The sequence below is a fragment of the Anomalospiza imberbis genome, chromosome 22 (genome assembly GCF_031753505.1).
Source record: "Anomalospiza imberbis isolate Cuckoo-Finch-1a 21T00152 chromosome 22, ASM3175350v1, whole genome shotgun sequence".
NCBI classification, from domain to species: Eukaryota; Metazoa; Chordata; class Aves; order Passeriformes; family Viduidae; genus Anomalospiza; species Anomalospiza imberbis.
Window position 1 is genome coordinate 3,377,362 of NC_089702.1, and position 13,228 is coordinate 3,390,589.

The window sequence follows — 13,228 nt, forward strand, 5'->3', positions numbered from 1 at the left end:
ATGGCTCTGGGAGGACCTCCAGCACCAGGGGAGCCAGGTTCTGCCTTGCAACAGTCACGGGGGGAGCCCGGCTCCAACCTGGAACCCTCATAAGACCCTTTGGCCCCAGTCCCAGACCAGACCCCTCACAGAACTCCCAGCTTCAACCTGGCCTCTCCTGGGACCCCCGCTGCCCGCCTCCAGTCCGCCTCCTCACCGGATCACTTACGGGATTACCGACCCCAGCTCGGCCCCTCACAGGACCCCCAAGCCCACAAGGGTCCCTTCACAGAATCCCCGATCCCAGCGCGGCCCCACCCGGGACCCTTCACGGGACCCCCGACCCGATCCCAGCGCGGCCCCACCCGGGACCCTTCCCGGGCTGCCCCGTTACAGACAAGCCCCTCACGGGACCCTTCCCGGGCTGCCCCGGTACAGACAAGCCCCTCACGGGACCCTTCACGGGATGTCCCGTTACAGACAAGCCCCTCACGGGACCCTTCATGGGATGCCCCGTTACAGACAAGCCCCTCACGGGACCCTTCCCGGGATGTCCCGTTACAGACAAGCCCCTCACGGGACCCTTCCCGGGATGTCCCGTTACAGACAAGCCCCTCACGGGACCCTTCATGGGATGCCCCGTTACAGACAAGCCCCTCACGGGACCCTTCATGGGATGCCCCGTTACAGACAAGCCCCTCACGGGACCCTTCCCGGGATGTCCCGTTACAGACAAGCCCCTCACGGGACCTCAGCGAAGACTCGCCCGCGCCCCCAAAAGGCGGGAACAGCTCAGCACCCGGCGGAAACTCCCGAAAGCTCTACGGAGATTCCCGAAGGAGAGAGGCGAAAGAAGCCGACCGATGGCGGAATCTTCCGAGAGGGCTCGGCCAAAACGCCCGAAAATGCGGGCGAAAATCGACGAGCGAAGACGGAAATACCCGATAGCCTCACGGAACTCCACGAGCGGGCGCGACGGAAGTCTCCGAGCGGTGCCTGAGCGATCCGAAAAGCGCGGCGGAACAACCCGAGCGACGGCGGAAAAGGCCGAGCGGAAGGCGGAAGGAGACGATCGTGTGTCGCTCGTCGCTCGGCTGGTCGCGCCTGGCGGCCCGTTGTGCAGTGTCACGCCATGAAGCAGGACGGCGCGTCCCGCCGCCGCGGCGACAAGGCCAAAGCACCCCCGGAGGGACCCCCGCCCGCCCCTCCCGACGTCGAGATGCACGAAGAGGCGGCGCCGGTGGCCCCCGAGGCGGCCGGAGAGCGGCAGCCGCAGCGGGAGCTGGACGCGATCACGCTGGAGGGTGAGGGGGGGGTGTTGTTGTAATGGGGGTGTCTGTGGCTATGGGGGGGGCACTGGGGGGTCTTGGGGGTAGAAGGGGCCTGGCACGGATCGGGGGAACCCCTGAGAGGGGGCTGCTGGAGGAGGGGGGTTGGGGGGAGGTATAGGGAGCCCTGAGAGGGTTGGGGAGGGGGTCAGGGTGGGGGTACCTGAGGGGGGGTGGGAAAGGGGCTGGAAAGGTGTGGGAGGAGGGGAATGTTGGGATCAGTGTTGGGGGGGGCAGTTGGAGGGGGCTCTGAGGGAAAGAGAAATGAGAGGTGACTTTAGGGTACGGGAACACTTTGGGGAAGGGGAGATGGGGGGCGCCCTGCGGGGAAGGGAGAGGGGAGGTGTGTTTGGGGGGGTGTCTGTATGGGGAGAGGGATTTAGGGAGGGAAACGGGGATGGGAGCGGTGTTTCTGTGCGGGAGACACTGTGGAGAAGGGTGTTCGGGGCAGTGCGGGAGGGAAAGCAAGGGGGAGGTTGGCTTTGGGGTCACTGAAGAATGGGGGGTGGAATTGTGTTCGGGGGGATCACTGCAGGAGGGAGCTGGGGCAGCTCCGTGAGGGTGAGCGTGTGTTCTGGGGACAGACTCGGGGGGACAGGGGGGCTGCAGACCTGCTGTGCTGGGACCCCACAGGGGTGCAGAGGGAGGCCAGAGCCCTTCGGGAGGAGGGAGAAAACTCTGCTAGGGCCTCACCAGCCCCCTGCTCCAAACAGGGACAGCCCTGAGGGCAGGTCGGGTCGCTGGGGACACCAAGGCCATGGGCAGAGGCACCTCAGAACCGCAGGACGGGGCGAGGGGGCAGCCCTGGCTTTGCTCCGGGGTGCTGCTGGCAGAGGATTTGGGCTGAGGGGTGTCTGTGTGCCCCTGCAGACATCAAGGAGCACGTGAAGCAGCTGGAGAAGGCGGTGTCGGGGAAGGAGCCGCGCTACGTCCTGCGGGCGCTGCGGGCTCTGCCCTCCACCTCCCGCCGCCTCAACCCCAACGTGCTGCACAAGGCCATCCACGGCTTCTTCACCTCCAACTGCACTGTCAGGGACTTCCTGCTGGGATTCCTGGAGGAGGTAGGGACACCTGCTGCCCTCACCTCTGCCCTGCTCTGGTGACACACGCCCCCACCCAGCAGAGCTGCCCCAGCTCGGGGGTCCCAGCGCAGGAAGGATGTGGAGGTGTAGGAGTGAATCCAGAGGATAATCAAAGGCATGGAGCAGCTCAGCTGTGGGGAAAGACAGGGAGAATAGGCATGGTTCGGCCTGAAGAAGAGAAGGTTTAGGGGTCACCTAATTATGGCCTCCCAGTATCTGAAGAAGCAGCAGGAAGGATGGAGAGGGACTGTTTACAAGGGTTTGGAGTGACAGGACAAGGGAAAGTGGCTTGCCACTGACAGAGGGCAGGATTAGGTGGGATACTGGCCAGAAATTCTTCCCTGTGAGGTCAGTGAAGCACTGGAAGGGGTTTCCCAGGAAAGCTGTGGCTGCCTCATCCCTGGAAGTGTCCGTGGCTGGGATGGACAAGGTTTGGAGCAACCTGGTTTGGTGGAAGGTGTTCCTTCCCATGGCAGGGTAGGGATGAACTTGAAGGCCCCTCCAACCCAAAAAAGTCTGGGATTCCATGATTCTTTCCCTCTCCAAGGAGCCTCTGAAGTAGGGCAGAGGGGTTTGGGGACACAGGGGACGAGCAGCCCCTCTGCTCAGACACACGTGTGAGCAGGAACAGGTCCTTGCAGTCCTGGGCTGGCTCCTGTCACACCTGGAGCAGAGCTGTCTCCACACGGGGACAGGGATCCAGAATTTCTCTCTCCCCTCAGTCCATGGACACAGAAGCCGAGCTGCAGTTCCGCCCACGGACGGGGAAAGCAGCCTCAGCCCCTCTCCTGCCAGAGGTGGAGGCCTACCTGCAGCTGCTGCTCGTCATCTACCTGATGAACAGCAAGAGGTACCCCGAGGTGAGACCCCTGAGCTGCCCCCGCAGTGCTCCTGCTCCCCAGGCATCCCCTGGTTCTGCCCCATGCTGTCCCCTCGTCCCAGCCTCAGTTGCTCCCCTGGGCTCAACCCCACAGCCTGGGTGGTCTGTGCCCCTGGTGGGATCAATCCCCCAGCTCTGCCCTCCCTTCCTGTCACGCAGGCTCAGAAGGTGTCCGATGACCTGATGCAGAAGATCAGCTCCCAGAACCGCCGGGCCCTGGACCTGGTGGTGGCCAAGTGCTACTATTACCACTCCCGCATCTACGAATTCCTGAACAAACTCGACGTGGTCCGGAGGTGGGATGGCTCCTGTGGGGGGCTGTCCCCGAACGTCATCCCCCCACCCCGTTTTCCTCCCCCTTCCCTGACTCCCTGTCCCACCCCGCAGCTTCCTGCACGCGCGGCTCCGCACGGCCACGCTGCGCCACGACGCCGACGGCCAGGCCACGCTCCTGAACCTGCTCCTGAGGAATTACCTCCACTACAACCTCTATGACCAGGCCGAGAAGCTCGTCTCCAAGTCCGTGTTCCCCGAGCAGGCCAACAACAACGAGTGGGCTCGCTACCTGTACTACACAGGTGAGCGGGGCTCGGTGCCTGCCCTGCCTCCCGGCACCCCACACCGAGGGCTCCGGTTCCTCAGAGAACCCCTTTGATCAGCTGGAGGTGGGGCTTCCAGGCAGGATTTGGAGCCCCATCCATGTAGGTCAGGTTGGATTCACTGCGTGGCTTTCCCCACCCGCCCCGTGTGGGCGCAGGGCGGATCAAGGCCATCCAGCTGGAGTACTCGGAGGCACGGCGCACCATGACCAACGCCCTGCGCAAGGCCCCGCAGCACACGGCCGTCGGCTTCAAGCAGACGGTGAGTGAGGAGGGGGCAGGACCCTCCTGGGTTGGGTCTGAGACCCCTCAGGGTTGGGATCTCACAGGGGTTGGATGTGGGACCTTCTCGGAGGTCAGGCCCCATGGAATTTGGCTTGAGAACTCCAAGGTTTGGGACCTTCTGGGATGTCAGGCCCCAAGGAAATTGGTTATGGACCTCCCAGGTTTGAGAATTCCCAGGTTTGGGACCTTCTGGGATGTCAGGCCCCATGGAAATTGGTTTGGGACCTCCCAGGTTTGAGAATTCCCAGGTTTGGGACCTTCTGGGATGTCAGGCCCCATGGAAATTGGTTTGGGACCTCCCAGGTTTGAGAATTCCCAGGTTTGGGACCTTCTGGGATGTCAGGCCCCATGGAAATTGGTTTGGGACCTCCCAGGTTTGAGAATTCCCAGGTTTGGGACCTTCTGGGATGTCAGGCCCCATGGAAATTGGTTTGGGACCTCCCAGGTTTGAGAATTCCCAGGTTTGGGACCTTCTGGGATGTCAGGCCCCATGGAAATCGGTTTGGGACCTCCCTGGTTTGAGAATTCCCAGGTTTGGGACCTTCTGGGATGTCAGGCCCCATGGAAATTGGTTTGGGACCTCCCAGGTTTGAGAATTCCCAGGTTTGGGACCTTCTGGGATGTCAGACCCCATGGAAATTGGTTTGGGACCTCCTTCCCAGGTTTGGGACCTTCTGGGATGTCAGGCCCCATGGAATTTGGTTTGGGATTTCCCAGGTTTGGGAGATCCTGGGGCAGGTTTGAGACCTCCTTGGGTGTCAGGCCTCATGGAGTCAGGTCCCCTGGGATTTGTGACTTCCCAGGGTCAGGTCCAGGACTGCCTAGAGTTGAGTTCCACGAGGACAGTTCTGGGACCTCCCAGGCTTGGGCTCTGCAGGGACAGGTGTGGGATCTCCCAGGGTCTGGCCCCATGGGGACAGGTTTGGGACCTCCCAGGGTGTTGGGTCCCGCAGGGATGACAGGTGCAGCACCTCCTAGGTTTGGAGCTTCCCAGAGACAAATCTGGGACCTTCCAGGCCTCACAGGCACAGGAATGGCTTTGGGATCTCCTGGGGTCTTGTGCCACACGGGGACGGGTGCAAGGCCTCTTGGAGTGCACAGGGACAGGGATGGTTTCAGGCCCCATGGGGACTCACTCAGGGTCTCGCTCTGCCCCAGGTGCACAAGCTGCTCATCGTGGTGGAGCTGCTCCTCGGGGAGATCCCGGACAGGCTCCAGTTCCGGCAGCCCTCGCTCAAGCGCTCGCTCATGCCCTACTTCCTGCTGACCCAGGGTACGGCCGCCCACCCCTGCCTGTCTGTCCTTCCTGCAGGGTCAGAGGATCATGGAATATCCTGAGTGGGAAGGGACCCAGTGGGAATTCTCTTCTCTCCCCTTGATGGGACTTGGATGCAGATGCCACTTGGGAAGGAGGAGAAGGAGAAAGTCAGCCAGCCCTGACTCGCTTTCCCCAGCCTTTCTCCTTCCCCCTTTCCCACCTTCTTCCCTCCAGCTGTCAGGACGGGGAACCTGGCCAAGTTCAACCAAGTCCTTGACCAGTTTGGGGACAAGTTCCAGGCCGATGGCACCTACACCCTGATCATTCGGCTGAGGCACAACGTCATCAAGACAGGTAGGAGGGTGTTTGGGGACCCCCACCAGGCTGGGCAGGCCAGGGGGGCTGCATCCCCTTCCCTTCTCCCTGCAGGTGTCCGTATGATCAGCCTCTCCTACTCCCGCATCTCCCTGGCCGACATTGCCCAGAAGCTGCAGCTGGACAGCCCCGAGGACGCCGAGTTCATCGTTGCCAAGGTACCAGCACACGAGTCCCATCCCTATGGGGTCCTGGGGTGCCCACAGCCCCCACCCTGCCCCGTTCCCCTGCAGCCCTCCCTGCAGCACCTCTGGGTTTGGGTTGAGGCTCCTCCAGGGAACACTGGGGACACTCAGGGCGCCACGTCCCTGCTCTGTGTGAGCCCCTGGGGACACCCCGTGCCCTGCCCCGTGCCCGGGCTCGCAGGCCATCCGGGACGGCGTGATCGAGGCCAGCATCAACCATGAGAAGGGCTACGTCCAGTCCAAGGAGATGATCGACATCTACTCCACACGGGAGCCACAGCTGGCCTTCCACCAGCGCATCTCCTTCTGCCTCGACATCCACAACATGTCCGTGAAGGTGAGCACAGCGTGTCCCCAGGTCCCTGATGGGGACAGCAGGACGTGGCTCAGGGCTGAGCTCCTCCTCCTCCTCTTCTTTTTCTCCAGGCCATGAGGTTCCCACCCAAATCTTACAACAAGGACTTGGAATCTGCAGAGGTGAGATCTCTGCAGCCACTGTGGCCACGGGAAGGACGCGGCTCCTGTCCCCACCTGCCACCAACTTCGGCCTTTGCTTTCCAGGAGCGCCGGGAGCGTGAGCAGCAGGACCTGGAGTTTGCCAAGGAGATGGCAGAGGACGATGACGACGGTTTTCCGTGACCCTGGGCCCTGGCTGCACTTTTTTATTTGTCCCTTGGACAGATGGTGGCTGAGCAGGGCCCTCCGTCCCCCCCAGACCCCCTTTTATAAATCCCTGCATGTCTGTACTGTGGGAGGGGACACGGGGGGTTCCCTGGGCCCACACCCCCTGACCACCTCCACTTGTGGTGGGACCCCCTCCCCAATAAACATCCTTAAAAGGATCCCTGTGGTGACATCAGAGCTGATGCCGGGGGGCTGCGAGGGGAGCGGGGCTGGAGGGAGCAGGAGTGGGGTCTCCACTGGTGCCCTCCCAGCTCCCACAACAGCAACGGGGTCAAACTTTGTTAAACTTCAATTATGACTTTTAAAATAAAAGATGGAAAAACGCCAGCCTGGGTGGCTCCTGCTGTGGGTTTGTTGGCATGGGGAAAGGGCATGGGGCTGGTTTGGGGTCTCTGCTCTCTCCCTGGGGCTAGGCACCAGAGATGGGACTAGATCTGGTCAGGCCGTCCTGGGGGACTGGAGCTTTGTCTCAGTGGTGCTGGGAGTGGCCCCAGCAGCTCCAGGATGGTATCCCAGGAGGATTCCATTGGGAAAGGCACAGAGCCCCCTTTGTACCCCACAACACCAACCCTGGGGGTGATGGGGACAGGGGACATGCAGCCACTCTAGGTGGGTCCCATCAGCATCTGGGATGAGTTCTCTGAGAAAATCTGGGAATCTCCTAGCCACACCCATGCCGGGATAGCAGCCATGGCTGCAGGTCAAGAGCAGGGCTGTCCCAGCCCATTCCTGCTCTGGGGGTCTCTGGGGGAGACCAAAGAAAGCAAGAGCCCAGCCAGGGGGGCTGGGGCTGGCACTGGGGACGCAGGGACATCCCGGGAGCACTGGTCTGTTGGCAGATGTCAGGAAGGGGCTGAGGGTGCCTGGGTTGGGCCCCGGGAAGAGGAAGGGTGACCACGAGGCTGAAACAGAACAGGGTGGGTGCCTGGAGCAATCTCTGGACTGAGCAGCTTCGGCCCCATGGGGATGGGGGAGGGGGTTTGCTGGGCCACCCCCTTCCCCCACCCCCCAACACCCCCCAGTTTCGGATTTGAAACCACTTCCTTCCTTGGAAAGCTGACAGGGCCTTTGGGCACTGATTCAACCCCCCCACGCCCCCATCACAATTCCTGAAAGCACCATCCTGCTGAGAGGGCAGATCCGCTCTGGGGTGGTCCCATGGCTGCTCAGACTGAGGGGACCGTGCTGAGCCCTTCAATGGCCACCGGCTCTCCCTGACTCCAGGGTGGGGACAGGCACAGCTCTGGGGGCTGTTTCTCCCGAAAATCCCATGAACAGTCTCTGCTGGCAAAGTTGTTTCACACATCCAGAGGGCAGAACGTTTAGTGCTGCCAGGTTTGAAGGAAGGTCAGCAGTAGGTTTCAGAGCTCACACCTGGCTGTGCCAGGAAGGCTCTGCTTGGTACTCATGGATTGGTTCCAGCTGATGGGGGTTTATTTCCCAGCTGGAGACAGGAACTTCCAGGACTTCCAGCTTCTGGGACTGGTGCTGTGGCTGTACCCCACAGGAGGTGGGTGTCAGGGTGTCCCCACTAACAGTACCCCACAAACTGTACCCTACAAACTACCCCACTGGATGTGTGGCCCATCCCAGTGCCCACCAACATCTGCAGCCTGCAGAGACCGGGTTCCCTGTCCCCATCCCTGTCCCCATCCCTGTCCACACAGCCTCCAGGAGGGCAGCGATGGGACCCAGCCAGAGCTCAGGGCTTCAGAATGAGCCTCCCCAGCCGAATGCTGCCCTGGGCTGCCCTGTCCGGGGCTGTGAGGGGAGCGGGTGCCTCCTGTGCCCCGGCTGGTCCGTGCCGGGCAGGAGCCGGCCAGCTGGCACCCGCCCAACAGATCCTGGAAGGGCTTGCGGGAACTGGCACGAGCCAAAATTCCCTCGTCAACGCAACGGGGCCGGGAGCAGCCAGCCCTTGCCAAGGGCTGCCCTGGAAGCCTCTTCCCCATAGGGGCAGAGGGGGGGCTTGGCCCCTCGCGGGTGGGGTCAGCCTGATGTGGCCGGTGCTTGGTGCTGGACCGGGTGTCACTTGGCCACCTCCAGCTGATGCCACCACCATGAAGGTCACACCACCAGCACCCACCCTGATATCTGGGGCAGCTGACAGGGGTGCTGCCCACGTGGGCTGGGGATGGGGACAACCCCAAAGTGACAGCAGCAGCGCGAAGATGCCATCCCCTTGGCCGGTCACCTGCGAGTGACCCTGTGAGTGACCCTGCGAGTGACCCTGCACATGACCCTGCTTTGCTGGGCACTGGCCCACCTGGCCAGTGTAGTAGAAGCCCTGCAAGCAGGTTAATGAGTCACCAAGGCACCACCTGCCCTGTCCCGGCACCTTCCCTCCTCAGTGCCTGGGCTGCACCGGGCGGCTGCAGCCACACCGAGGGGCACCGCTGCCCACCGGCCCCGGGAAAGCCCCACGCTGTGGCCGCGGCCGAGCAGCCGGTTCGCGAGATTTGCATGCTGTGATTAAGGCAGTGAAGCAATCGCGCTGTTGCCTCATCGGTGAGAATCCCCGAGGCCCGTGCACTATAAATGCCACCCGATCAATGAGCACGGCCGGGCAGGAGCGAGAGGAGCCGGGCCGGACTGGGCAGGGCCGCACTGCACAGAGGAGGAGACACCGAGCCGGGCACCCACCATGTGCTTCCTCACCCGTGAGTACCCAGCACCCGAGCAGCACCCCCATCTCCCACTGCTCCCATTACACCCGCTTCCCCTACTGCTCCCACTGCCCTCAAACCACCCCTAAAAACCCACTTTGCTCGCTGTCCCCACTGCACCCAGAGCACCCATAAACCCACCCTACCTGTAGCACCTGCTGCACCCACACATCCAGAGCCCACTGCTGCTGTCCTCAGCACCGGTTGGATGCAGGGAACACTGGTCCCTCTCCCCTTTTGGGGTCTCTGCCCCTTCCCCAAGCCACGCTGCTGCCACCATCCCCAAGGTGGTCCTGGTGGCTGAGCCCATCCTGGCTGAGAGGTCGGGGCTCCCTGGGGTGGGCGCTGAGCCGCTGTCCTCACAGGTGGGCTGGCGCTGCTGCTGGCTGTGCTGCTGTGGGCACCGTGGCGGGAGCTGCATGGGGCACCCCTGACCGAGCTCTCAGGGGACCAGGACTTCCAGCTCTTCCTGCAGAGGAACCTCGAGTTCACCCGCAAGATCCGTGGGGACGTGGCTGCGCTGCAGCGCGTGGTGGTGAGTCCCACATGCTGCGGAGGGGGGATGGCGGCCACTGTGAGGTCACAGATAAGGTGACCCCCTCCCTGCCCTTATCGGCATCGCAGGGCCAGCAGCCAGCAGTGTCCCCTGCACTGCCCAAGGCTCAGCCCCAGGGTGTTGGGGCACCCACCGGGGACACGTGGTGACCTTCCTGGGTACACAACAGCCACACTTCCACACCCATGGCATCAGGTCCACTCCATCCCCTCCCTCCTCCTGGCTGGGCTGCACAGGGTCCCATAGCCCAGGGATGGGATGTTGGGGGGTGCTGGGGGTGTCGGGGTCCTCTGGTATCCTCACCCTCTCCCCTTTGTCCGCAGTGTGACACCCTCCAGCTGTGCAAGGAGGACGAGCTGCTGCTGGTGCGGCAGGACCTGGACATCGCACAGGCGCCGCTGGAGCAGTGTCACAGGCGCACCTTCCAGGCAGTGAGTGCGGGCAGCCCACCCCTCCCATGAGCTGGTCAGCTCTGTCATGGCTCGGGGCACCCCAGAACCCTCCGTGTCTCGGTGGCCAGGCCACACCCAGCCCCACTGACCACGCCATGCCCACCACAGGAGACCTGCTTCAGCCAGATCCGTGCCGGGCTCCGCGTCTACCACGGCTCTCTGGCCACCATCCGAGCCCTGCTGCCCGGGCACGCTGGGCTGGTGGACACCCTGCAGCTGGACATGGCCAACCTGTCCTCCAACATCCAGCAGCAGGTGCGGGGGCAAAGGGGGGACTTTGTGGGGACAGGTGGGTACAGCAGGTGCTGCATCCCAAAGGAGGGGTGGGCACGGTGGGGGCTGCATCCACAGGGATGGGTGGGCAGGGTGGGGGCTGCATCCCCAGGAGGGGCACACTGGGGCAGGGGGGCATCTCCAGGCCTGCAGCTGATGCCTCTGCCTCTGCCTGGCTGCAGATGGAGGACCTGGGCCTGGCCACGGTGACGTACCCCACAGAGAACCAGGACCCCGTCCCCACCTTCTCCTCCCACTTCCACCACCAAGTCGGCGGCTTCTTCATCCTGGCCAACTTCCAGCGGTTCCTGGAGACGGCGTACCGGGCACTGCGGCACCTCACCAGCCTCTGACCCCTGTTTGTGGATGTCCTACCTGAGGGACATCCCGGGAGCACCCCATTTCCTGCTTATTTAATATTTATGGCTATTTAATATTTATCTGTCTGGGGATGCTCCCCTGCCCGCGGCCCCAGGCAGGCGCCAGGGGATCCCGCGGCGGATCCGTGCACAGGTACCTGTGCAGCATCACCCTTGTTTAATATTTAAACACAAGCGTATCTCTGCTACGAGGTTCTGGAGCTGGGCTGAGTCCCCACAGCTGCTGCTGGCACTGCCTGTGCCTCAGTTTCCCCACAGCTTGCACTGCTGGGGCTGCTGCAGCATCCCACGGGAAAACACCTTCATCCCAGGATGAGGATGCTCCAGAGCAGCATCTCCCTGTCCGGGCTGCAGCCTGCAGGGACACATCTGATGGGTGTTATTTCTAGTAATTAATATTTATTAGCCATTAGGGAGGGAGGGGAGGGAAGATGGAAGAACCATAGGGATGCAGCAGCCTCACCAGGATGAGGCTTTTCCAGGGAGCCTCGGCACTTCGGGGAGCTGCATCTCTGCTCTGTCCCCCTTCCCTGCTAAACTTGGAGTACTTATTGCAGTTTAACTTATTTGTGCCCATCCCTGGCCGGAGAGAGCCACTTGGACACATTCCCATCCTCCTGAGCCTGACGCAGCCCCAGTCCCGTGGTTGTGTGGGAGCTCTGGGCGTGGGGGGGTTTTGTACTGTATTTATTGCTGCAGCTGGGTGAGCCCCAAGAAACACCCGCTTTTTTTCTATGTGATAAAAATGGAAATAAACTCTATTTTTGCACTCTCTCTCTGTTCTGCTGTCTCCTGCTTGTGTGGGAGGGAGGCAGAGTGGCCAGGGTGTGGGGACACAGGGACAGAGGCATGGGGGATGAAGGAATGGGACTTTGGGGTGGGGCTGCAGCTGCTGCTGTCAGCTCAGAAAGATGAAATGCAGCCCCCCAGTGCCCCCGGCCCACGGCCTGAGCCCGCTGAGGGTCAGGAGGTACTGTGGGATGGCCACTTCCTCCCACGCCCGGCAGCGCTGCTTGGGCAAGAGCCGATTCCTAGAAAGCTCCGGAAGCCGCCCGCGCTGGCAGTGCCCGCTGAGGGCACTGGCACCATGCCCAGAGCTGGTCTGTGGGCTCATCCGGGGGCTGGTGGCACTGGGGGTCCCCAAACATCCTTCTGCTGTTGCTGTGACAAAGGCAATCTGCTCCAGAGCTGCCCAGGGATGTGCCAGGAGCACTCCCAGAGCCCTCCCTGTGCCCAGGGATGTGCCGTGGTGGGACAAGTCTTTCAGCAGTGAGGAAGGCAGGGTGGATGGACCAAAGGGGTAGCCCCCAGTGTGACTGAGCAATGTCAGGGGAGCCCTGGGCATCTCCTCTGCCCCAGAAAGCCCCTAAGGGCACCCCCAGGCTCTCCCCAATGGGTGTTTGCCCAGCCTGGGCTGTCCCAGCTTCACCAGCCCCATTTCCTGCCACTGGGCCCACGCTCACATCCCATGACCACCAGCATCCCTCGCCACACTCATCCCAGCCACACAGGGACACAGCCCAGTGCTGGGGGTGCCAGGGCTCCCAGTTCCTGCCTCCCAACTTCCAGCCCTGGGCAGGGGCTGGCACAGGTTGGAGCCCCAAGGTCACGAACTGCCAGGGGGAAGCCCTCACCCACGGGGTGGGCAGTTCCCTCCTTCCTCCCCCCACCTCACGGCTGCTTACAGAAAAGCCCTTCTCCTGCTCCAGCCCTTTCCTGTAAGGGGAAGCGCCGGTGCCAACGCCAGGCATGGAGCTGCCTCGGCAAATATTGACAGAGCTGGGAAGGCCACGCCAGGTCCTGCTCTTTGCTCAGGGCTAACGGTAAAGAGCCGCCCCTGGGCGAGCAGAGGTGCCCGGGCAGGTCGGTGCCAGCTCAGGGTGGGACTCACACCAGTGTCAGGCTCGGTGAAGCTATCCCGGCCCACCCCGGTGTGTGCCACGGCTCCATTATCCATCCCACCCAGCCCCGCAGCTGCTCCCCAGATCGGGACCAGGGGCTGGACCCCTGGGGCCAGGGAAGGGGGAGGATGCTCTGTGTGTGAAGGCCAAGGACCAGCAACACCCGCAGCTCCCCCAAGTGCATCGGGGTCTCTCCCTCCAGCAAAGCCTGGGGGCTGCCAGGAGCTGAGCTCATCCTGGGATCAGACGGGGTCAGCCCAGCCCTGAGCCACCATCCCGCTGCCTCTTCCCTGGCCAGCACTGACCCAACCTCTGCAGCTCCAGGATCCCCCTGTGCCCCATCTC

At 62.7% G+C, this 13,228-nt stretch overlaps 2 protein-coding genes across 2 annotated transcripts; both read left to right on the top strand.

The window, feature by feature from the left end:
* The first annotated feature begins 1,036 nt into the window (after positions 1-1,036).
* Positions 1,037-6,982, top strand: PSMD3 (proteasome 26S subunit, non-ATPase 3). The gene is made up of 12 exons (XM_068212227.1): positions 1,037-1,283; positions 2,178-2,368; positions 3,112-3,249; positions 3,429-3,565; positions 3,657-3,847; positions 4,027-4,130; positions 5,312-5,426; positions 5,646-5,765; positions 5,841-5,944; positions 6,153-6,308; positions 6,398-6,448; positions 6,533-6,982. Exons 1-12 carry the CDS (start codon positions 1,112-1,114, stop codon positions 6,608-6,610), a joined length of 1,557 nt encoding a protein of 518 aa, XP_068068328.1. The 5' UTR covers positions 1,037-1,111; the 3' UTR covers positions 6,611-6,982.
* Positions 6,983-9,012: 2,030 nt separating this feature from the next.
* CSF3 (colony stimulating factor 3) lies at positions 9,013-11,760 on the top strand. The gene is made up of 5 exons (XM_068212244.1): positions 9,013-9,315; positions 9,687-9,856; positions 10,201-10,308; positions 10,438-10,584; positions 10,785-11,760. The coding sequence occupies exons 1-5, from the start codon at positions 9,300-9,302 to the stop codon at positions 10,953-10,955; spliced, it is 612 nt and encodes a 203-aa protein (XP_068068345.1). The 5' UTR covers positions 9,013-9,299; the 3' UTR covers positions 10,956-11,760.
* The last annotated feature ends 1,468 nt before the right edge of the window (positions 11,761-13,228 follow it).

Excerpts from the sequence above, each read along its gene's own strand:
- PSMD3 (XM_068212227.1), top strand. The coding sequence starts at position 1,112 with ATGAAGCAGGACGGCGCGTCCCGCCGCCGCGGCGACAAGGCCAAAGCA. Across the intron at positions 3,566-3,656 it reads AAACTCGACGTGGTCCGGAG|CTTCCTGCACGCGCGGCTCC; the intron begins GTGGGATGGCTC and ends CCCACCCCGCAG. Across the intron at positions 6,449-6,532 it reads AGGACTTGGAATCTGCAGAG|GAGCGCCGGGAGCGTGAGCA; the intron begins GTGAGATCTCTG and ends TTTGCTTTCCAG.
- CSF3 (XM_068212244.1), top strand. Across the intron at positions 9,857-10,200 it reads CTGCGCTGCAGCGCGTGGTG|TGTGACACCCTCCAGCTGTG; the intron begins GTGAGTCCCACA and ends CTTTGTCCGCAG. Across the intron at positions 10,309-10,437 it reads ACAGGCGCACCTTCCAGGCA|GAGACCTGCTTCAGCCAGAT; the intron begins GTGAGTGCGGGC and ends TGCCCACCACAG.